General features: G+C 34.8%; 1 protein-coding gene across 1 annotated transcript in view; it reads left to right on the top strand.

Moving 5' to 3' along the window:
• Positions 1-25193, top strand: part of LOC128228347 (uncharacterized) — a 64296-nt gene that overhangs the window by 23574 nt on the left and 15529 nt on the right. Inside the window, exons 3-7 of the mRNA XM_052939608.1 lie at positions 18320-18450; positions 22301-22414; positions 22681-22795; positions 23777-23800; positions 24631-24930. Of these exons, the coding sequence (XP_052795568.1) occupies positions 18320-18450; positions 22301-22414; positions 22681-22795; positions 23777-23800; positions 24631-24930 (684 nt within the window). The remainder of the gene's footprint in view (positions 1-18319; positions 18451-22300; positions 22415-22680; positions 22796-23776; positions 23801-24630; positions 24931-25193) is intronic.

Here is a 25193-nt window from a genome sequence, read left to right as displayed (position 1 = left end):
TTGTTATCTAGAGATATCGTATGGTTATTACCGAGAGACCTGTGATGTCTTCTTGTTTTAGAATACATTTGCCTCCTTGCATGCTCACTGCAAGTGATGAAAAGTGGTGATGAAAATATATTTAGTGCACACTTTTGTAGTTTTTAAGTTATTCAAGTCTAATTAGATATTATTTAATTTTATAGTGTGCTAATAAATATTGATAAATTAGAACGCATTTAAATGTTTCTGAAAATATTTGTAAACGTACACACAAGAACGATATTCGTCACATATTTGTATAAATATTACTCTTATTTTACCTTCTTGACTAAATACCAATTAGATAATCTTGAAATGTATCTTCATTTAACAAAGCGTTAGACATACTGGTACAGCGATTGGCCAATGCAGATTTACACGCTTAAAACATAAATATTGTAGGGTACGTTTGCGAACACAAGCATACTGATTCCTGGGACGAAATGAATAATTAATATTAAATATATAGGCAAGGTTGATTGTTACAAGTCACTGTGTATTTATATCAATGCAGTCACAGACAAATTTATCACTAAACGTGACATTTTCTCAAAATGATGACCGTTGTTTGGAGTGGGCTTCTATAACAAGATGCGTACGATAAATATCACAATCCCCTAAACTAGAATACAGACACGATAAATTGACGACGGACGATTGTTTTCAATGCGTCATTATAATTGTTTTCTTTATCACAAAAAACACAAGGGCGGTGATGGTGGTTGTGTAATTGTATGTTTGTTTGTAATTGAAAGTCTATATCGTGTATATTGTGAGTAATTGTGACGGCCCCTGTTGTCAATCTTTCGTTATCATTATTTTATTAAACATTATTTTTTTCGAAATGTGTGGTTGACTTCATCCAATCTACTTACCGAGGTGCATTGAATAGACCTCTTTATTTATGCTTTTTAAAAGGCTCTGATTAAGTGTACACGGTAGTCACCAGAGCTAAAATTGAAAAAAATCCTACACCTTGTATTAGATAAAAAACAACGTTTTTGCATCAGCGAGATGTTGTTTATCATTTACATTCCAATCATGAGGTTCAGGAGGTATTTTGATGTGAAGCATGTTCCTCTAACTGGTTTCCCTTAAAATCGGGTTCCTGGGGCCCGCGTAAAAAATAAAACAATAACAATAATAAAATATCCTTAATAGTTGTGTAGGACTTAATTCAGATTTGACTTCATTCACGCAATGCAACGGAAACTAAGGGAAATCCCAGTAGTCTACACTTCAATCGAAAACCCTCTTACGATGGTTATTAAATGAATAAAATTACAAAATTACTGCCTTAGACTTAAATGGTAATTCCGCAAGTGTCATATGTAAACCTCAATTTAAAATCAAATGATAAGAAAATACCATGGAGTGAATTGGATAATTTAACCCTAATGCTATTCAATGAGAAAATTTCATTTTATGGCAGAGCTATACTCATTGCCAATTTATTTAATTATGGTATTGAAAGGTAAGAATTGAGCCTATGCTAATAGAATGCAACTTCTTTAGAAAACTTTCAAACAATCAATTAAAAGGGACACATGACGTAATCGAACCTTTTATTCATTTTCTAATTAAGGGTAATTGTCTGCAGGGAAAGATGACAAGATGAAAAATTATGTCTTATTAGGAGAATTACAATGAGATTAGGTAAATACATACTCTTAAATGATGTTAGTCAACAGCGATGTCAAATAACACACTACCAGATATAAGCTAAAATGCCCTGTCTTTATTCTTTACCATACAATATCGCTACATATCACATGTTAAAACAACACCGTCAGCACTAAATACTGAATACCACCAAGCTATGTTCAATCAGATATTTCCGTTTTACAATTGTCTAGAATATACTATCCCGTACAGGCTTGATCCTCCCAACAGCCAACATATATGCATACCGAGGTGACCGGGAGCTGTCAGAGACATTCTACTCCGTGGCCTGGTTTTGCTATTTGTAATTAATGACTATTTAGTTTTCTTTCATGCTTTACGATGAAATGTGGGGTTTAAACAGTGAAATAACAACAGTGAAAATATCAATTTGATATTTTCACTGCAAAATAAGGAGTGGAAATATCAACTTTCAGAACTACTTTTAAATGCCTTTGTTGTTACATGTACTTGCCTTGATCAAAACAGAACATTGGACTTCAGTAAACTATGTCAAAAAATGTTAAAAAAAGAAAGAAATATTTTATAAATTTAAATAAATATATAATTGGAAATTAACAACTTACCATTTATTACCGGTTATCCCGTTTATCAAACATTTTACTGATATTTGAAGCTGAATGTTCGAACATTTGCTTTCATACCAAACAAATTACAGACAAAAACAACTGTTCGAACATAAATAAAATTTTATATCCTCGTTCAAATGTATTTTAAACTGTTAACCGTTGTAGTAAGTAAAATGAGTTTCCTGGAGAATTCACACATTTTACAGATAGATCCGATATTTTTTACCCCACCCACACCTCAAAATGTATCATTTACTCTTTACATTTTAAATCGAAACAGACTGGTCTCTGACAGTAAGATGACTAAATATTAACTTACTATAAAAACACGCGTACATGCAGTCTTAAACTAAGAAGAATGGTTAAAATCCAATGAGTATCCACATTTGTTTTGCTAACACATTTGACCTTCCAAATTTTCATTCTTTAAATAGCGGCGTAGTAATTTGGTTTTGTATTCATACCCATCTTAAAATGAAAAGTGTTTTCATTATTTTTTGGAACATATGTGCACTAATAATACTTCATTGTTTACTGATCATAAAACTTTGCAATAAAAAACGAGCGAATATTAAGCTATAAGAATGAATAGCAGAGAACTATTTCTCAGCAAACCGAAAGTAGAAAAGTTGACAGCTATAACTATGCATAAGGGGCGCCACACGGGTAGCGGCGTAAAGCCCACCCTTTTTAAAAAGGGGGTAATTCAGAAATAAATAAAAAACCCCAGATAAAACTCCGAAATTAAGCATAAAAGAAACAGAAAATTTGTTTATTTCAGTGTAAGATCGTATTTTATTTCACTCGTGATCATAAAAAAACTACATTTTTACTCACTCGTGAAAATATGTTTTTCTATGACACTCGTGAAATAAAATACGATCTTACACTGAAATAAACAAATATCCTCTATATCTTTCATAATTCCTAAATATAATATCATCGATTTATTAATTTACCATCCCAATACTCTATTGTTATACACGAGTCCTATCCGTCGATGTTATGTTATTTCAAAATAAACAAATGTAAGTCTGCAGCTTTCTTTGAATTCTCTTTGACCCTATTATTAGCAGAGACATCAGCGTAGATTCAGAACACCACTGTCCAACATTGAGTGTTCAGAAAATGTATAATCTTCTCTTATAAATTGTGAGTTGCCAATCAATGTCCAAATCTGGAAGAAAAACGTCAAGCGAAATGTCTCACTTCCCCGAGACAATACCATTTAAGACGTGCCTTTGTAAACAATTACTGTTTCAATGCGATATGCAAAATGCTTTGTTTTCTGTGAAAACATTCAAGAAATACACTTAAGCTCAGACTGAATATATCTGAAGACAACTATTGCTGGCTTGGTATATATGCTCAAAACATAAATCCATGTATTCTTGATTCAGTACTTCATTGTTTTGTTTTCATTCCTAGAAAACCTATATTTATTTCAGTAAACTATGTTTTCCCTATGTATTTGTCAGGATTTGTTTAGAATTTTACAAACTATACAAATTTAAGAACATTTGAATGTTTTGGGACATTCTTAGTATATGTTCATTTTGGTGATCTACAGAATATGGAGTGAGCTGATCTTGGGTCTTTCGATAAAATGTTCTATAAAAGTTTCAACCTTTTATTGCCATTAATCTGAAAGTGTTGTTGTATTTAGATAATGTTTGTAAAGTGTATTCAAAATTTAATTTGGATTCTATATTCTATGTACATTAAAATACAAGCAAAGTAAATATAATATGTGAATGTTTAGACTTTGGAATTTATTCCTTATCCTAGGTGTTCAATTTTGAAACAACGTAAATAATTGCTGTTGTTGTTTCAAATGTGTTATTTGTTTGTCTTTCTATGTTGCGTTTGTTTGTCGTAACACATTCTAAACCATGTGGCTCAAAGGCTGACATATATGTGTTAGAGTGTGTCTTATCGATATAATTAATGCACAAACATGTTTCTATATAATAATTATGCAATTTGGTCAGTTTCTGTAATGCGAGATGATGGCGATCTCAAATTTTTGTTTTTCAACTGGAAGATTGACGACAACTGCATTGTTCAATTTACACGTGTTTTATATATGCTTTTCGGTAGTCTATAGAGATTTATCACTTTTTGAAACGTAAGAAGTATCTTACGCCTAAATCAAACTTCAGCGCACACAAAATGCTTGCAGACAACTTTCCTTTCAAATTCGGGCCTTTTCTTTTCTGAAAAAATGCAATAAACTGTCTTTTTATATCCGTTTTTGGGCATACCGAATATAGCTTTTTTGTGCTCAATCAGTGAAATATATTGCGGACTTTACTGAAGTTTATCGTCTGTAAAATAAACCTTCTTTTACTTCCAAAACAGGTTAAACTGTTTAACGCCACATTCAGTCAAACATGAGATAACAGACCAGGCTAAACATGTTTACGAAATTCAATTCAAGCAAGATGATCAACTGAATAAGACTGCTGTCATTTTTGGAACCCTGTGACTGTTTCCCGTTTACACTTTAGGTATTTTGTGGGAAAATTGATTGGCAAAGCCCGACTGTTTCAATTGTCATGAAAAATGACAGCTTTCTTTGTTTATTAAAATAATTGCCGTAGTTTAATAGTTGACGGAAAATAATTTACGTCGAACAATTAACAAACACCGTCGATGATGTTTGTTGATCAGAAACTTTATGATGATGTTGAAGAATAGTATATTAAAAAATTAAAGCCAATTTATCAAAAAAAATAATTGTTTTTGTGTTCTGTGTCTTTGGCGTTTACCCATTGCCATTAAACGGGGTTTATGTTTACACTTTTGGCAAATGAGCTTGTTTCTGTAGTTTTTCACATAAGTTTTGGTGCATTGGAGTTTGTCTAATGTATCTATTATTATTTAAATATAGAAATCAAAATAATTTAAAGCAATTTTAAGTAAATGTAATTCGACATTATGAATATCAACTATAATTAGTGTCAAACATTTTCTGTGTCAGGATGCTTTTCATTTCTTGTTCGTCATCTTTGCTGTAAAAAATCTGTAAGAATACAGAACCTTCGTGAAATTAATGACGTTAAGACACGAAGATGTTTCAGTTGGAGAGCGGGCTACAGCATACGGGCTTCTATTGTTGGATTCTAATGGATCCCGAGGGTCATTTTCAGGCTAACAGACATAAAACAATTACAGTAGCAGTTTTGTTGTCCATGTCTTACACGCTGTATATAGTTAATTGACTCCAAAAAGTATCCAATAAAAAATTAGTCATAACTCAAAACCATCTGTTATGATTAAATGTTCATGCAAGCCAATATTTGCTAGATACTGGCCCCGATATCACAAACATAATTTATTCAGTTCTCAATCACAACTTAATTCAATACTTTAGAGCACATCATTTGGGAACAGAAAACTCTAAAATAAATGTATTATTCTTTAGTTATCATTACTCAAGAAGATTTTGTGTTATAGAACTATTATTATTGCAGAGTATTGAGCAATGATGTTTGTCCACATAGTTAAAAGATAATGCACTTTTAAAAAGGGTTAAACATTAGTAATTTTGAATGCCATACTGTAATGTGAAAAAAAAAAATTGAGCTTGAGATTGAGAAATGACGTGAGTATTTTTGTGATATTTGGTCCGGTTTATTATAATTAATAACACATTTACGTTTAAAACAAAGACCCACACCTTGCTAGTTCTCAGCCAATTTTGCATAAACCGATATGACGTTTGCACTAATCATTGACACCAAAATGCGTTTTGCTTCTATAATCACTTTCTGGCATGTTACCCTCATGATATGTCTTAATCAATCATGTCAAAACACTTAAAAGAAGCATCCTGCGCGTCAGTGATGTATTGAAACAATTTTAGAAAATGCAGTTTTAATGCGTTTACCATTGAAAAGTCTAGAGGAAATTTCTTTGAAATACCTATGCATAAGATTTGGCTGTCTAACTAGTTATTTTGACGTTAAAAACAAGTTACATTCATTAATTAAACAATAATTTGTTTGTGGAAGTTTTCCGTCTTATAGTACATTTAGTCGTTTGTGTGCATTGTGGGTTTCGTAGGAGAACGGAAGGTTGCCGAAAACTGACTTGTTCATCTTACAACTTATGTTTTATGGCATGAATGGCCATGCAGCGTTTGGGGTTTATAAACCTAGATATTTTAAAGCCACTTTCAGATTATTTCCGTTAGTAGCCTTTAACACTATCTGAGCAAAACAATGTGAGACAGTCGAGTCATAATTATTCGTTTTAAATATATCTGTAGATGACGGTCTTTGGTCCTATAAATTGTTATGCGATGACGAGGTTTCGAATTACATATTCGGTGTCTTTATTTGACGTATCACAATTGCTTTTGGAAAAAATTGTTTTCATTTGATCGTTAATATTTCATATGATGTAAACTCGGGGAGTAATATCGACATATTTTCTTTAACTCTGAACAATATGAGGTGGGGGGACCTGTATCTATCAATCTGCAGCAAATTGTATAAGGGAAAATTTTTGGTTTGGGAAACAATATTCTGATTTTTCAAGATTTATCCAAAAAATATAAATCACAAATCAAACATATAAATATTTTACAATGGACTGATATACTCAATATTAATTCTTATTTCAATGATATTAAGCCGTGTTGGATTGTGTTGTAAAACGGCGATTTTCATTATAATGGCAAGTTTATCTAGTTATCGAACATCTCCGAGAGAAAAACAGTCCCCTGATGGAGTATCGCACTTTATACTTACATACTACACGTTCTACAGTAGCATATATACATATTCTCAATGTGCGTAAACGATCCTTTGCTAGCCATCATTCTAGACAAAACACTTAAAGACTGGAAACTGTGTATGTCTGCCTCCCTATAATGCCGATCTCGATCCGATTTCAAAATATCATTTTGGCAATAGCAAACTACAAGGAAGAACGTGCTCTAAAACGATCAGTTAACCAAGCCAGAATATCTGGCCATTTTGTGTGTTCTCACGATACTCAAAAAATATTAAAAACGATGAACCAGGCCCAATTTGTCTGTATATTGCGTTGTTCAGAATATGTTGATGGAATTTCAATAAACCGAAAGAGCCTTTCCATACTAGATGGATTTGTTAATGTTGTTGCTAACCTCGAAGGAATAATTTATTTGAGATAATTGCTTGGGGTTCAAATGTAAAAAAGATGAACAGCAACTTTCTAATGAATTGGATGCTGGTGTTTGTCAAGCGTCAAAGTCGCTTATTCGAATAATAAAAGCCTTAAATGAGCTTTAAACAAGAATTTTATTCAACTCCAGGGATTTTCAGATGATTGCGGTTGTCTTTAAATAATTGACCATATTGTGAATCCCATTCGTGGAGTATTCATGTAACGTGCTATAGCATAGAGTTTCATTGTGCTTGATGGTGAGATAACGTGTCTACTGCAGAGCTATAATTTCACTCTGTTAAATTACACTTTCATGAATAAAACAAAACAACCAGAGGAAACCTCTTTTTAAGTCCACATCACGCATTTTTTTTAAAGCGGAACTTGTGAAAGCTAGTCATGCGCTTGTTCACATCAATGGGCAATATATCATCTATGAAACACGCAGGCATACTTCAAGCCATTGATATGGCATGTAAGTTTGAAATTTATAGGGATTTGAATGCATCAATTGCTATTGATGTTAAGAGCATTGCTTTTAAGACTTACAGCATATAACTGTGATGTATTTTAGAGTAAAAGTGTTACCGTTCGGTCAACGTCCAAAGAATGCCGTACACATGCCATTACCGGGATAACGTTTGTACCTGAATTAGAAGCAACATCTGCTTACGTAAGAGTTTACATACGTGAAACATTTAACCAGTCCTTCAATAGCCCTTCAATTAGATCGCACACAAGCAAGACATGTCTTTTGTGTGGCGACGTTGCATATTGCACATCACAATATGGTAATAATGAAGGTTCATATCATGGCAAGGAGTTTGATCTTTTTATAATTTATATTATGCTTGTGTACGCCACGTGTGTCCTCAATTCACCCACCATCCTCAATATTAATTTACATTGTACTTTCACTTATCAATAGAACGGTTTATTACTGGAAAATCATCAATAACAACAAATTAAAACATAACAAGTGCCGAATGACAGCCTCTCCCCTGTGTCACTCAATCATTTATAACAACACTTCTGAGCGTGTTACTATAGTGAGATATTACTTCATCATCGAGGTATTAACACGATTATGGGATAAGTCAATGAGACCGTTAAAACACAATTTGTTCGCAGTGAAGTGTGTTTGCTTTAATTATGTTTCGATGACACAACTTTCGGAACCTAAGTCCACCATTGACCTGACCTGTCCACATCACTCACTCACCGTTTTCCCCGCCTCCTCATTTCTATTATTTCCATATTAACATTAACTCCACTTCAAAATTGTCTTTGCCTCTTATCCTTTACTTACTCAACATATCTCATTTTATTAATATTTGATTAAACATAACAGCCTTTTCACCATTACAAGCAGCTTGGCAGGATGGCATTAGTGAGACATAGACAAAGATTCCAAGAGTTCTTCTCTATTCTGTCTAGTTATTGTATTATGCAAATCCATGCTAATTTTTAAAAAGTGTATATTATTTCTGTTTATGCTTAAATTGAATACATTTGTACTTGTATTATCGAAATAGATATTGTTTAAATCAGCTATAAAAACGTTGGTCAATTTGATGACCAACGAAGTTGTCACGGGCTAGAAGTAAGTAAAAAGCACGGACAAAAAGGAGCTGAACCTCTGTTCTAATGTCACACGTTTGCAGCCTTAAATGTTCTTTCCGCCTTGAACAGATCATTTATCTTTTGTTTATTAACATTGTTATCGTTCTCACTTATCTGAATGAAAGTATGCCAACAATGACGAGCTACAGGAATGTTGTTTATGTGTGTTGTTTTTACATAAAATACAAAAGATTGACATAATTATCGCCAATAGTGTGTACTTATTTACTTTACCAATCTGCCGTTTTCAGAATCAATACCACTTATGTTTTTCGTCTAACAATAGATCACATTGCCATTGCCATTGCTTTCTTCTAGTTGAAATGTAACTGTAGATTCCTTAGCTACGTACCGTTTAAGCGCGATACCTGGGTTGGGTTGTATCATAGGATGTGAATTGTAAACATAACGTCAAACGCTGCTAAAATATCTTTCAAAATCAACCGCTTTTGAACTCTATCTTATTCACACAGTCTTCAGAAGACACTTGATATTGGTGGGATGAATGGATGAAAATAAACACATGTGTTATCATAGAATCAAAACATTATCAGTGGGGAAACACGTGGCTTCCTTAAATAATAATGATTAACAAAACTGTGTGTATAGATATTGTTTTCATGAAACTTATCATTAAAATTGTAAAAAATAAACAAATGTACCCAAACTATCTATTGCGAAACAGACAATATTTCGCGGATCTGAACACTATTGGTTTAAAGAAAAAAATCTTTGTTTGTGTGTATTATATGTTTAATTCATTTGGTTAGACATTTAACTGTAAGAAACGCAGTCTGCTTTATTTTAGAGGCTGGTTATTTTATTTTAAATACCATCGAAAAAAAACCCCAGATCCAAAGTGGCAATTAATCAAAGTAAACCTGAGATGATTTCCTTTCAGATAATTGAACGGAATATAAATTAAAATGTTTGTCAATGATGTAGGCTGTGTCATTTAAGTAACATACAATTTACCGCAATAAAACGTCGTTTGACAAATTCGAAATATCGTTTTATCAAAGAGATACCAAAGATATTTCATTCATCGGAATATGCATGCAATTCAAAGAAATGAGTTCATCTAAAGGGGCGCACAAATAGTGTAAATATCTGTATATGGTCTCTCGTTTAAGTGTATGTTTTGCTTTTGAATGTTGACAAAAATAACATCAAAACAAATTAACAAATCATTTTATAAAAATGTTTCGATAAGGTTATTAAACAAAATGAGCGTTTCACTTGATAATCTGCCTATTTAGTGCAAATTGGAATGCAATGATAGTTTGCGTTTCAAATTATGGAATATCAGAGTTTGTAGGATAAAAATTAAAAAATAAACCCTGTTTAGGGGCACAAGATAAGAGCCGAAACGACAAAGACCTATCTACACAAACACATTTACATCACAAACACAACAACAAAAAAACAAACATACACAGCAAACAAAAATACAAACACCATAAACAAACCAAACCCTCATTGAACTTGCTTTACCGTTAAAGGGTGGGATTATCGCCTTTGAACGGTCAGTGAGTTTGCTGGAACTCGAGTCCAGTGGGGGCTTTAACTAGCTAGCATGGCCTTAACCACACACTTGTCCCATCATATTTCAATATTACCTAAATCTAAACAAATCAGAGCCTCATCAGAGCACGCATCAACTTAAAAACAATGAGAAATTGCGCAAAAAAATAACATAGTATAAACTGATGGATTACTTTTAAGTACTTAACGACCGAATACCAACATCACCTGTGAACGAAGGAATCAAACCGTAGCAACAGAGCTATCACTTAAGATGTACGATAAAGTCATTCAAGGACACCTATCAGACATAGCTTAATGTCTCAATTTAGTCTTATAACGAAAGTATCATTGTACAGACTAGGAGGGAAAACACCATGAAAATATATTGAAAACAAGGAAAACAAATTTAAAGCTGTGAACTATTATTTGAGATGCAAAAACGAAATGATAAAGTACGAACAGTCCTAAATGGTCGTACAGATAAGCTTTAAGCTTAAAAAAACATTCGCGGACTGCAACGCTCATCTCGATCAAAAATGGTATTAAGAACTATTTTACCATCGGAAAAAGTAAAACTAAAGCTATGGAAAGCTAAAGTCAAACTCAATCATTGCTTAAGAGGAAGATAACATAAGCACCAATTGTGGAATGTAAAATGTATGTCAAATACATTCAAGACATACATTGTCTTCGCACAACTTTAGTGAGATGTTGTTGATTGTTAACTATTCCAGAATTTTGTAGATAGCAGTATTTCAAACAAATGCTTTCGACGTTTCGACAGAAGTATATGTCCCACAAACACAAATGGCATACAGCATAACACGATTGGAATACAATGCTTTGGACCCAAATTCGGTTCCTCAATCAGTATGCTGATCCTTTATAAAGTCCGTGCCAGCCCATGCGATTCAAATTATCACAAGCTCCAAGCAAAGGAAGGCGTTCATGTGTTCACGTTATAGTCTAAGTAACAGATTACGTTTCGTGAATAGACTCGAGTTGATATTACTTTCCCAGTATGACAAACATAATTCTCATTTATCAAAATTCTAGCGATCTGAATGTTTGCTTGGATCAGAAAACAATTATGAGTGAGTGACAGCTTTTTTGCCATGTCAATTTTCTAAGACCACCGTATTCTCCATTGAGAACCGACCAAAGGAATTTTGAATAGTTAATCTGAGGTCAGTGTTTGAGAAAGAATATAAACAGAACATGTGTGTGCATTCCATTGTTATGTATTTCAGTCCTACCCATCGATGTAATGTTTTAAAATTAGTATCCTTTTTGCTGCATCATTTATTTAGACTATGCAACTAGTTTCAGGTGCTTTGTGTCCATTTCATCAGCAGAGATATTAGCGCAGGTTCAGAACACAACTATCCCTACACGTAGTGTTAAGAGAACACACGAATAATTGTGCTGCTATTCGTTGTCCAATACTGAAGGGTAAAGGTCACGCGAAATGTCTCATTTCCCCATGACAATACCACTTAGGTAATTTGTAAACAACTGCAATGTCAATGCGATAAGCAATTCATCTAGCAAACAGTTTTTGTTGTTTTTTCGTCGGAATTGGACATGCATCTAATCATATATCACTAATATATCGATTTAAGATGAGAACAAATATTTGCCACAATCAAATATGCATTATCGTCTGACCGCAAATATATACTCAAAACGTTGGTTGGAATGCAATACAACACTAACTAGCCTAAAGACACCATGTGTACAACATATCCAAATTTTGTACACTTGACTGCAGCTCTTTTAGGATTCCACCTCACTCTTGATCATAGTTCTCAATCGAATACGGTATTCTATGTTTGAAAAATCATTTTGCTTAGAAAAAAAACAAATAACTACATGACGTTCGGTGATATCAATGTATTTTTGATTGTATTGCGAGTTTGTCCATTATTTAAATAAATTATATAATGTCAACTTGAGGGACAAGCTCACAAGTAAAATAATTAAGTAGTCCAAATTGCAAATATAAACGCAGTTTTGAGGCAACCCTGTTTAGAGACTTTTTTCCTAAAGAGCGTCTGAGCTAAGGGATTTCGTCTGCTCTATTGGCAGTCATAAAGATAGACCCACCAAAATAAAGTTTCATTTTGTAGCATATATCAGAGCATTGTAAGTTAAAATTGTAACTAGTAATATTTAGTTAATTTATCATCCAAGTACTCTTGCGTTAGGACTCTTTTTCATTTTCATACTCTTCAAGCATTTTTGGACGACAAGGACTATCGAGAACTAGTTCGGGCAAAATTGTGATACAAGACTGTAAGAATGAACGTCATTTGCTTCGGCAATGACGCTAATAATGCTAAGTAGCGTTAATTATAGTTGTCCGGCAGAACAGTATTTTCAATTGACTTTATTAAACGTTTAAGTGTTACGCATCCAAGTACTCTACGCACAAACTGAATTAAAAGGAATTGACCCAAAACCTTAAAAGTGCTAAGATAATTCTTACATAAACTTGACATTTGCACAAATTATTGACATACAAATGCGTTTTGCTTCTATAATCACTGTCTGCCATTTTACCCTCATGATATGTCTTAATCAATCATGTCAAAAAACGTATAAGAAGCATCTTGCGTGTCAGTGATGTATTGAAACAATTCAAGAAAATGCAGAATTAATGCGTTAACCATTAGATGTTCAATAAAACATTTTCTTTGAAATGTCTTTGCATAAGTTGTTGTTTTCAAACACGACGTCAAATATACAATATTTACACCTCAACTTTCATTCCTTAAATGAACTGCCTTTCGGCAATTGCGTTCATCTATCAATGAACGCAACATCTTCGGATATGTTCGGATCGTAATTCATTGCATAACAATATACATGAAAGCTATTGATCTTGTTATTGGTTGTATTGTGTCTGCAGGGGCCGTAAAATATAGATCAACATTTTTAAAAGTGTAAGTTTATTATATTTTAAATATATTGGTACCAGAAGTGTTTCAATTTTACGTTTTAAAGTGATTTCAAGTGGTTGATCTTTTCCCGCGTTATTGTGACGTCATTTGAAAAAAAAATGTTTCCGGTTATAGTCGGGTCGTTCTATATACCGAATGGGTAGGAACGGGTTACTGAAAGGTTTTCTTAAATGAAATGAAGTATTTTTTAACAATTCTTGAATGAAATAATGAACTTTTGGTGTAAATATAAGGAATGAATTGCGGGGTTGATGTCATTATCGTGGATATGAACGCAATTGGGTTGGTCGAAGTACGCGTTGAGTCCTTCGGACTCCACACACATTGACCAACCCAATTGAGTTCATACCCCGATAATGACATCAGCCCCGCAATTCCTTCCTTAAATAAATACAAAACGCAAACATTATAGATTGATAGTATTCCGTCTTAAAGTTTTAGTGTTTCGTAACTTGATTGACAGATCGTTAAAGCATTGCGCGTTTTGTAGGCGTATGAAGTATTGCCTACATTTGCATCAACTGTTATGACAAGACTGACCTCGGCATCTATAGAATTTATACTCCTTGATATGTCATAAACACCTACAGATTATTTCCGCTAGAAACCTTCAGAATTATCTTATCGAGTTAATGTTGACTATGCTGTGCGGACAACCCGAGCGGTAGTAAACACATGCCTATACACCGGTTGAGGACGGTCTCATATATAAATTATTTACATTCGGTTTATAATGTTTGAAAACAATCAGGGTTGGGATAAAACATGATTTTTACCTTATTAGACATATCGTTTTTGATTAATATTTAGGAATGATGTTTTAGTACAAAAAATTTGATTGTTAATTCCAAATGGAGAAAATCCTACCCATGAAAGTTGTACATGAGATAAATTTAACAATACCTATATAATGGAGTTAAATCCTGTTTTACCGACGTCCTACTTGTTTATTCAAAGACTTTATACAACAAATTGTCCTCCTAGTGCAAGAATTCAATGGAAATAAAAGCAGTTATGGATTTCTAGCATTAAGGTGACGAAATGTGCTTTAAAACAAGACGATAATACACATTCATGGACTGTCAGATAATTGTGGTTGTCTATACATTATTGACCATCTAGTAATATATCCATCTGTGGCGTGCTAGGGGAACATTGTGTTTGATGGCGAGATAACGTGTTTGCCGCATGGCTATAATTCCACTCTGTTAAATTACACTTTCATGAATAAAACAAAGCAACCACCGGAAGCATCTATTTAAGTCCAGATCACGCAGGTTTTTGAAGACGAAAATTGTGTAGGCCATCCATGCGTTGTTTCACATCAAAGGGCAATATATCAACTATAAAACATGGAATCATATCTCAAGAACTAGATATGGCATGTTAACTAAGAAACATCTTGAGCTATTAAAGCAGTGAAGTTATGTAGAATAAATGGCAAATTGAAAGTGCATCGAGATTTATTTTATTTTTCGTTTTCAAAAACATCCAGAAAAACTCACGCAGGTTAAACAAGCAATAAGTTAATCGACCAAAGACTGCTGTTACTGTTTTTGACATTTCTCTACATACATAGGAAATATTTGTGATGAAGTGCTAGAGCAAACGGGTTAGGGTAATTTCATGTCCAAACGAATGCTGTACAAGAGTGCTCGCGAGAGCCATTGGACGTGTTTAACTTGCAATTCTGCTTTCAAATGAGTAATACTTCATTTTTCTAAATCGTACATCCACTTTTCAATAGAATGTTTTTACTGCAAAAAGAGAATATCGTCAATACCAAAAACAACAACAACATAACAACTGCTGAACGTCAAGCTCTCTTGTATTATATCAATCATTCATAACGATACATCTGAACCTGTTATTATTATGCGCAATTGCTTCATCGACCGAGGTATTAAACATAATAATGGGTTAGTCGGTGACAAAGTCCATGAGCCAGTTATAAAAACAATTGTTCCAAGCGAGTTCTGTTGGCTTCAATTATGCTAGGAATTGACAGCTTCGATGACATAACATTCGCAATTTGGTGCACATTAGGGACCCCTGACAGCCTAAAGATAGGGGCTTTTATTTATATTTTGATGCCGCAAGTCTGCTATGGTATTTTTTCTCTTCATCAAGATGCCTTATCCGTCTTGACAGATCATTGGGTGTTTTATTTGTGTTTTTCTATCGGTTATACGGGAATGGGTGTTTTATTTGTGTTTTTCTATCGGTTATACGGGAATGGGTGTTTTATTTGTGTTTTTCTATCGGTTATACGGGAATGGGTGTTGTGTTTGTGTTTTTCTATCGGTTATACGGGAATGGGTGTTGTGTTTGTGTTTTTCTATCGGTGCTACGGAAATGGGTGTTGTGTTTGTGTTTTTCTATCGGTGCTACGGAAATGGGTGTTGTGTTTGTGTTTTTCTATCGGTTATACGGAAATGGGTGTTGTGTTTGTGTTTTTCTATCGGTGCTACGGAAATGGGTGTTGTGTTTGTGTTTTTCTATCGGTGCTACGGAAATGGGTGTTGTGTTTGTGTTTTTCTATCGGTGCTACGGAAATGGGTGTTGTGTTTGTGTTTTTCTATCGGTGCTACGGAAATGGGTGTAGTGTTTGTGTTTTTCTATCGGTGCTACGGAAATAGGTGTTGTGTTTGTGTTTTTGTCTCGCTGCTACGGGAATGGGTGTTGTGTTTGTATTTGGTATCGGTGCTACGGAAATGGGTGTTGTGTTTGTGTTTTTGTCTCGCTGCTACGGGAATGGGTGTTGTGTTTGTATTTGGTATCGGTGCTACGGGATTTGGTTTTGTGTATTGTCGTATCGTTGCAACTGGAATTGGTTTTGTATGTGCTGTATCATACCGGTGAAACGGGATTTAGTCTTTTGTATGTTATGGTATCAAAGCTACGGGTACAAGTGGTGTGTGGGTTTGTGGTATCGGTGGTACAGCAATGGTTTTGTTTGTGTTGTGATATCGATGCTGCGGAAATCGGTGTCATGTGTTGTTGTATCGGTGCTACAGGAATGGGTGTTGTGTAGGTTGTGATTTTGGTGCTAAGGGAATAAGTGTTGTGTGGGTTGTGGTATCGGTGCTACGGTTATGCGTGTTGTGGTATCAGTGCTACGGGAATGTGTGTTGTGGCATCGGTGCTACGGGAATGGTTGTATGTGTTGTGATACTGGTGCTACGGAAAATATTTTGTTTGGGTTGTGGTTTCGGTGCTACGTGAATGGGTGTTGTGTGGGTTGTGATTTCGGTGCTAAAGAAATGAATTATGCGTGGGTTGTGAATTCGGTGCTACGGGAATGGGTGTTGTGTGAATTGCGATTCGGTGCTACGGGAATGGGTGTTGTGATTGGGGTGCTACGGGAATGGGTGTTGTGTGGATTGTGGTTTTGGTGCTACGGAAATGAGTATTGGGTGTGTTGTGATTTCGATGCTACGGGAATGGGTGTTGTGTGGTTTGTGATTTCGGTGCTGCTTGAATGGGTTTTAACAGTATCGGTGCTACGGAATGGTTTGTTTTTGAGGAGATATTGGTGCCTCAGGAATGATCAAATCTGTGTTGCAATATCGATGCTACGGCTATGAGGTTTGCGTATAAATTTTGACATTAGTGCTATAAGAATGAGTTTTGTGCGTTTGTCCACTGGAATGTGTTTCGTATGTGTAATAGTTGTGGTGTGTTAAATACAAACAGTTAACAACAACTACCTTTGTACGTATGGTACCAGCAAGTCGAAAGAATTTAGTTGTTTTTTTGTAAATAGTTCCCACGTTTACGATTACCACTGGGCTGCTATTGCAATTCCAATCTTTTATGTAAAATGTTATGAATTCAGTCGTCAGTTACCGTTTTTGCAATACCTGAGTTGTATTACATGATGCAAAGTGTAAACATAACGCCAGAATCTGAACATTCCCCCACTGATGAACTCAATCATATACGCACATTCTTCGGCAGTGATTTGTTATGACATTGATAGGCTGAAAATATACAGACCCGTTAACATGCAATCAATGTATTTCCAGTGGAAAAGCACGTGCTAATCTTATGTTATTGGTAATTAACAAATTGTGATTGCAAATAAATTATCGCGGAATTCGCAGGAAACTTAATCAGTGTACCCAATATTTATGTTTGCAAAAGGCATCGTTATTTGTGGAGCTGAACCCTATTTGTTTCATAAAATGTGACTGTGTTGTATTGTTTAACAGTTGTTTTACTGATTTTGTTTGACATTTAATTGCAATGAACACCGTCAGTTTCATTCAGTAATATTTATTATTTTGTTCATAAACCGCCCCAATCAAAACTGATCACAACCCCATGGGTTGTAAAGAGGAAAAATAAATAGGAGTGTCTAAAACGATGCAGCGTCAATTAATCAAAGTCAGTCTGAGATCGTTTTCTTTAACTGATTTCACTTCTCTGAAGGTCTTCTTTCAGTTTTAGAAACTAAGTGTTTGGGTTCTCCAATATCTGCTTCTGGTGACGAAGATCTACGATACTTGAAAGAAATCGAAACGTGAATTGTAACAAGCACTATGCGCTTTGACTGGGATGATGAAAAAAACTGAATACTTCCATGGGAAATGTTGTTCTATAAAAATGACACATAAGATAAACTGTATTCATATGTTTCTCCTAGTTTGCAAAAAAAGAAATTTTCCCAATAGTAAGAAGATATGTATACCGATAGGCTTTTCAGTTTTGAATATTGGCAGCAGTGTGCTTTTCGCAAATACATATTAACGTATACTCAATTTCTCTTTTCAGTCTACAACGAATCGTTTCCTCGCCGCCAGAAGCTCCAGCCCACGTTCCTGGCGACGCCGAAAAACGTCACGGTTCACAGGGGAGAATTAGCTGTGCTGAAATGTCATATCAAAGACCTAGGACCAAAAGTAGTAAGTAGATATATTCTTTTCTTGGAGTTCACGATAAACGAATACAAAAACACGTTAATGTATATTTATTTACGACATGACTTGATAGTAGTTAGCGTTCTAGATGAGTCATATTCACACGATTTCTATGCAATTCTTAGTATTCTGGCAAAAGTCTATCGTAAAACATCAGCATACTTGTGATGAGTGACACATTTAACTTTAATCGAGCTGCGGAGCAGTGTGCACTGTTATAGCATTTAAAGTGTCCATTCAGCCTCTTCATCACAGGAATGACCTACATACTGGTAACAAAATGAACGTTAAAAGAGACACATAATAGACACATGCTAGTTTGAAGCCAGTAATGCAATTAAAAGTCACAGCAGGCTCGCTAGTTGAGTTCAGCCATAAATCACCTGATCAAAGACTTATTTCACGAAAACAGGGACAGTCAATGATGTAAGTTTTTCTTTAAATATGCCAATATATTTGAGGTTCGTTTGAACTTAATGTAGTGCGTTCCTTTAGGGATTCTAAAACAATTTCGACAAGACCTTTGAGTTTTAAATAAATGTAAACACCATTTATTTATGGGTGTTACAAAACCTACTAAACGACATCTGCAAAAAAACTCGACGCAACAAAAAGATTTATATAGCCGTTTCCAGTCCATTTGTTTACAGACACTGCATCTTCAACCCTCACTACCCCCCATTTCCCCCAGCTCAAGACTCGATATCGCTTCACAAATGGAGCGTTTAAGATATATCACCGGCGAACGATTCATTAGTGTGTTAACCCAAGTTTCCTTTGGATAGAAAGTTGGAAAAAACATAAACGTGAAGCAAAAATCTCCTGATGAAAAGAGTGGAAGTATGTTTAGAAAATAAAGCATTAACACGAATAACAGTCGTTGTAGTAAATTACAAGATTCTTACAAAAACCTGTAAAAAGAAACAAGACGTTTGAAAATTCTCTGAATAACCAAGAATGTTAATTGATTGCTCCAAAGTTACAACGCTTACGATGATATTTTTACAATCACCGGTATTTGGTCAATGTTCCGGCCTTGTCCATTTTGGTCTGGTCCAATTTGGCTTACTGTTGTTTTATCAATAAATTGTGAATATGTATTGTGTCAATTCTGGTATGAAAAAGCGCACGAAGTCAACAAAATAAAATAAATTGACGCAGAAAACGCAACTTTGTACATTTCACCAAAAAGCGCGTGCGACGTTGTGTACTGACGTCTTCAAGCGCAGTAATTTTAAATCACTATCGACGTCAAAAAGTTCCTTTAAAATCGCGCTTTTACGATTATTCATTTTCAATTGTAATTAAAAGGATTGTATACTTATATTTTTTATTCCGCATTATTGAAATTGCATAATATACTTTTCATAAACCATACAATTAAAGAAATAAGAAGTGGCGCGTTGTTGCGCGTGACTCATCTTACATGGGGGGGGTTGTAAGATGAGTTTTTCCAGCACCGGTCACATGACCGGAAACACACGTCCGGTATGCAAGAAATTTGCGTCTGTGATTAAACGGTAATATTCGAAAAAATGTTCAATCTGAGAACAAAAATCATATTAAACTAAACCAAAAATGGCCGAGTTTGTCATCGGATCGATTTGACTACGCCAAAAAGGTAACTGGGCTGAACTGATCCGGATTTCTCTGTTTTCTCATTGTGCACTTCACTCAAGTGTCTATTCGTGCTCCAACAAGGTTCCGATGTCCTCAAAGAGGTCGTAAAGAGGTTTCATATTCAACGGCATTAGAGAAAAATAAGGAGAATGAATTCAGAGTGGTTTAGTGTTACAGCTGCCCGCCTCTCATCTATAAAGCGGATTCGACAGTAATCCATGTCAGCATTTAGCAGTTCTTACAATCGAGTAGAGATAAATAAGCAAAAACGTACCGAATTCAAAATCTAGTTATATCACCGTGAGAGTTTCGCATAGAAGGTAAACTGATAGGGTTTAAATTGTATTTGTAAAAATAAGTTATTTTTCTCCCACCTCAGATAAGTAGATCCAAACATTTGACCATGCTATAAATTATTATCTTGCCAACGGGCAAAAATAAAACAAATACCGGTATCCGGACCTTCTTTTAAATACAAACTTAACAAGAACACAAAACAAGTTCCTGACTTCTACTACGAAGGTGACCGCAAATCCTGTGTCAATCACGCGAGGTTACGTATGCACTGTAGCAATCTTAATGAACATCTATTCTCACAGAATATGGTAAACAGTCCTAATTGTCAATGTGGTGAAATTGAGGACACCTTTCACTTTTTCTTCACCTGTCCATTATATGGCGTCCAAAGAAATCATCTGATTTTTCAGTTATCCACCGTTGGGCAATTGTCTCTTCAGCTGTTACTCTTTGGGTCGAAGGAAGCCTCATATCAAAAGAACAAACTTATCTTTGATAGCGTCCAGAACTACATACGCCAATCTAAACGTTTTTGAGTACACATTATAACAAACCTTATCTCAATCCCGATCTGACCAGTGCCTGTACCACCTCTCTCGTTCAGCTTCCTTTTATTCTATCGATATCTTTTCCTCCTCCTGACTAAATGATTTTAGACTAAAACAACTTGTTTTACATACCATAGTTTACATAATATGACTATAAGATTATATTTATTCGAGTCACCGCAACTTGCGCACTAGCCTAAGCAGCGTAAATGACCTACAGAAGCGAGACATAGTATAAGCCTTAAGGCTTTCTTCTCAATTCTGTTTACAGTAATGTTTTGTGCATAATTAACATATTCGTTGTTTATATGCATTACATATTTGGTCTTCGTTAACGTTGATTATGGTCAAATTTGTTAAACTAAACTAATTGTAAATATTATATCGAAATAAATATTGTTTAAACCAAATACCGGTATGGAACTCCTTCTTAGTTGTTATCACACAATTACCTCCCTTGTTGAAGTCGTCGTCTGTAGCATCATCGAAACATTGTCTTGTGGCAACATTTTAAGGCTGCACTCTTACAGATAAACCGTTTTTACCACTTTTTTATATTTTGTCTTGAAAAGAGCAAATTTTTGGGTTAATATCTGCAAACCAATGATAAAAGACTGCTGACAAAAGATCAGATCGCAGATTTTCATATTTCCGTTCGAAAAATAATGTTTTATGGCTTAAACCGTTTCCAGCGGTTTAAGAAAAATGCATTAAACATCATTTTCAGAACTTAAATATAAAAATTTGCAATCTAATTTTTGTCAGCAGTCTTATATTACTGGTTTCCATGCATTTTTGTAAATATTGGCTCGTTCTAAGACAAAAAGTAAAAAAGTTGTCAAAACGTTCAATCTGTGAGAGTGCAGCTTTAAATCCTAATTAGTTATTTCTCGCTTCAAAATTGCACCATATTTTTTTTTCGAACTCCATTCTAGAAAAAATGCTGCACTCTGTCCAGAACTTTTTAAAGAACAATTTGATAATTAACATAATCTGAATCACTGCGCGCATATCCATAACAACCACAGTTTATCACATATTTAGACGCAATTATTTTCACTCCGCACAAAAAAAGTACAATGAAAAAATACATTTTTACTTTATTTCGTTTAACTGAGGAAGGAGAAAAAGCATCTTCCTAGCCGCTCGTGTAAGATAGGTTCATCCAAACCCTCGCGCAGGGTGTTCTGCGGAAACTCGGTAAAACTCGTTTCCGCAAAACACCCTACGCTCGGGTTTGGATGAACCAATCCTACACTCTCGGCCATGTTAGATACTTATAATCTAACTTCTATGGTCCTATTTGATAGCAATACAACTTGTATATACATTTTCCTGCCTTAAACCGCATGTATTGTTTTCCCGTGCAGGTTGTGTGGCGGAAATTGTTGAACGACGTGCCCCTGACGATAGGTGGCACGACCTTCGAGCAGGAAGAGAACCGCATTAGTGTCAAAGCGGAACTCATCTCGGAGGAGGAGGACGTACGTACACAACGGTTCTTGATAAGTGGGATGTTTTGACGACGCTACTCAATCTGTTAAATAAAGTTTTAATTTTAATGGCATATTATTAATATATTGATACATTACGGATTCACATGTTGCCACCTACTTTAAAAGTTCTTGAGGTTGTGTTTTATAATAGTTCAATACATTCGATTGAGAGAACGAAATCATATTCGCGAACCATGCTTTGTTTTTGACATGTTTTCTGTTGTCTCGTATAAAAATGTGTGTTTCTCGCCTAGATCTCTCACTGGGATCTGTACATCAAGGACGCCCAGCCGGAGCACGGGGGCACGTACATGTGTCAGGTCACCGCCTCCAAGCTCTACACACATTACGTAACACTGCAAGTACTAGGTAACTGTTGCCTTTTCTTTCTTCTGTAAATACGGGCTTATATAGTGTCTGCTTTTCTGTAAGTCTAAGACTCCTGACATGCAGACTGATGTTTAAGAGAGAAGTCCAACAACGATCTAGTGTTTAGTAAATTACCCTTAATTTGGAAACCATTTTCCGACGCATAAATGGTTTCTCTTGACATGTTTCCTACGCCATTGACAATGTCATTGAAAACCGTTAAGACAAACTTGGCATGGGAAAGAATACTAAAATAACCAATTAAACCAATAAAACAATTTGAAAGATTGGTTACGAGGAAACCTTAGAATGGGATAGAATGTTTCCATTTTTTGGATTGATTGAATGAAATGGGTTCTATTTTCTTAAAATGACAGTTTTATAGTAAATAAATTAACCAATCTCACAGCCATCTATTATTTGCTAGCTTAACAAATAATACTTGAATTAATAATATGAGTAAAACGAGAGCTGTCGCGTTAAGTAATGAGCTAACTGAAATCTAATACATGTACTTTTTTTTTAATAAATGATGAGAGCTCACATTAGTGTTTTTGTTCGGAAAATCAAGTTTTTTTCTGTTATCAATTTACCATCATGGATTTGTGAAGTAACTATAGCTGCAAGTTATAAAAAAAATACATTAGTGTAAATTCACGTAATCTAACGTCATGTTGCACATTAAATTGCTCATCACAGTGGTGTATTGTTGATGTTAAACTTGCCGTGTTGCATTATTACGCGACAGAATAAAATGTTTAGATGTCATAGCTTTCATAATATTTTCCATAATGAATACATAAATCACAACAGAAGAGTTAATAATGTGTGCACGAACTTTCCGGTCTACTCTCATACAATTTCTAATTACCAATGGGCCTTCTATTGGCTGGAAGAATATATATTAACAGTGGTTGGTTTCCTTAGATACGACCATTTTAGATATCACCCATTCATTGCTCTTATTTCTTTGTATTCCAGATGTTCCACAGATAGTGTCAGAAGGTTTGTTATCTTATGTTCACATTCGGATCATTGCTTTATATTTTATTGCTGTCAAGCATTTACGCTAATTTGATAGTGGCATTTTATTATTATTTTAAATATTTCTCATCATAGAGTATTCATTTTAATAGTTTAGTCTGACTTTGTAAGACATGCAGTGATAGTATGAACAAAATAATCAAACATGGTCTTATTATTATGAAGGTCAAACTTGGTTTCATCAGCTCCCTTAGAGTTTGTCAAAAAGTTTCGTTATAATATTTTTACTTTAACACAACAATTGGCTTTATCTTTTAATTGCATGGTTCATCAAGTAGATTTGAAAGTGTTTCGATATCATTTTTATAAATGTGGTCAATTGTCCAAATAAGAGATTTCTTAAACTGTTTGATGCAAATCAAATTTATTGTACTCTTGCTAATCAAATAGTGTTTATTCACATTATGGTACTTGGTAAAGTTCAAAGTACTAATGTCTTGTGACAGCTTTGACAATATGCCTACAGCAAAACTGAACTTCAGATCTTGTGGCCCGGCTGTGGTAGCTGAAACATCAGAATATATGATATTTAAGGCAAAAAAATGATAATACTATCCGTTGTATATTATATACGTTGCATATTGATAAGATGGATATTGACTGAAAACGGACGGATACTTTAGGAAAATAACCAATGAGGTCTTAATTTTATTTACTTAGAAAGATAAAGTTGCAATGCATTATGTTCTTTTACTGTCAAGTTAGAAATATATTTTAATATATCTCTCAGAAAACCCCAGACATATCGTGGGATTTAAATGGTTGATAATAAGATTAACTTCGTCTTTCAGACTTGCAGCTGTCTGGGACCAAGTACGTAAATCAAGGTGAGACTATACGACTAGTGTGCAACTTCACCACCCCTTCGGACGACCCCCTAGGGGTCGACTGGTTCTTCGAGGGGAACATCGTGAAAACCACTGACCTGCGCTGGAGGGATAGGGCCACCATCACGAGGCGAACGAACGGACAGACATATATTAGTGAACTCATAATAGACCGCAGTTCACTATCAGAAATGGGTGTTTACTTGTGTAGAGTGCAGGCGCCTAGTCTGATGATCAGGAGTGAACGGGTAGACGTGTTAAGTGGTAAGTAATGATGCTTGATCATTTAGAAAAGCCAAAACATGTCACGATTCTTGTTGCCTTGCCTACACTAGCTTTTGTCGCTACTCTGAGCGGTTTCTATAACAAATGATGGTCACGCTGTTAGGAAAATGCACAGTTAACGTTAAAACGTTATTCGCTCATTATCGAGATTAACATAATGAAATAGAGGTACATGATGTGTTTCTTTCACCTTTCCTTTTGTGGTCTTGTAACAAGACTCACATTCAATGTTAGTGTTTATG

This window comes from Mya arenaria, chromosome 3 (genome assembly GCF_026914265.1).
Source record: "Mya arenaria isolate MELC-2E11 chromosome 3, ASM2691426v1".
NCBI lineage: Eukaryota > Metazoa > Mollusca > Bivalvia > Myida > Myidae > Mya > Mya arenaria.
This window is presented reverse-complemented; position numbering and strand designations above follow the sequence as displayed.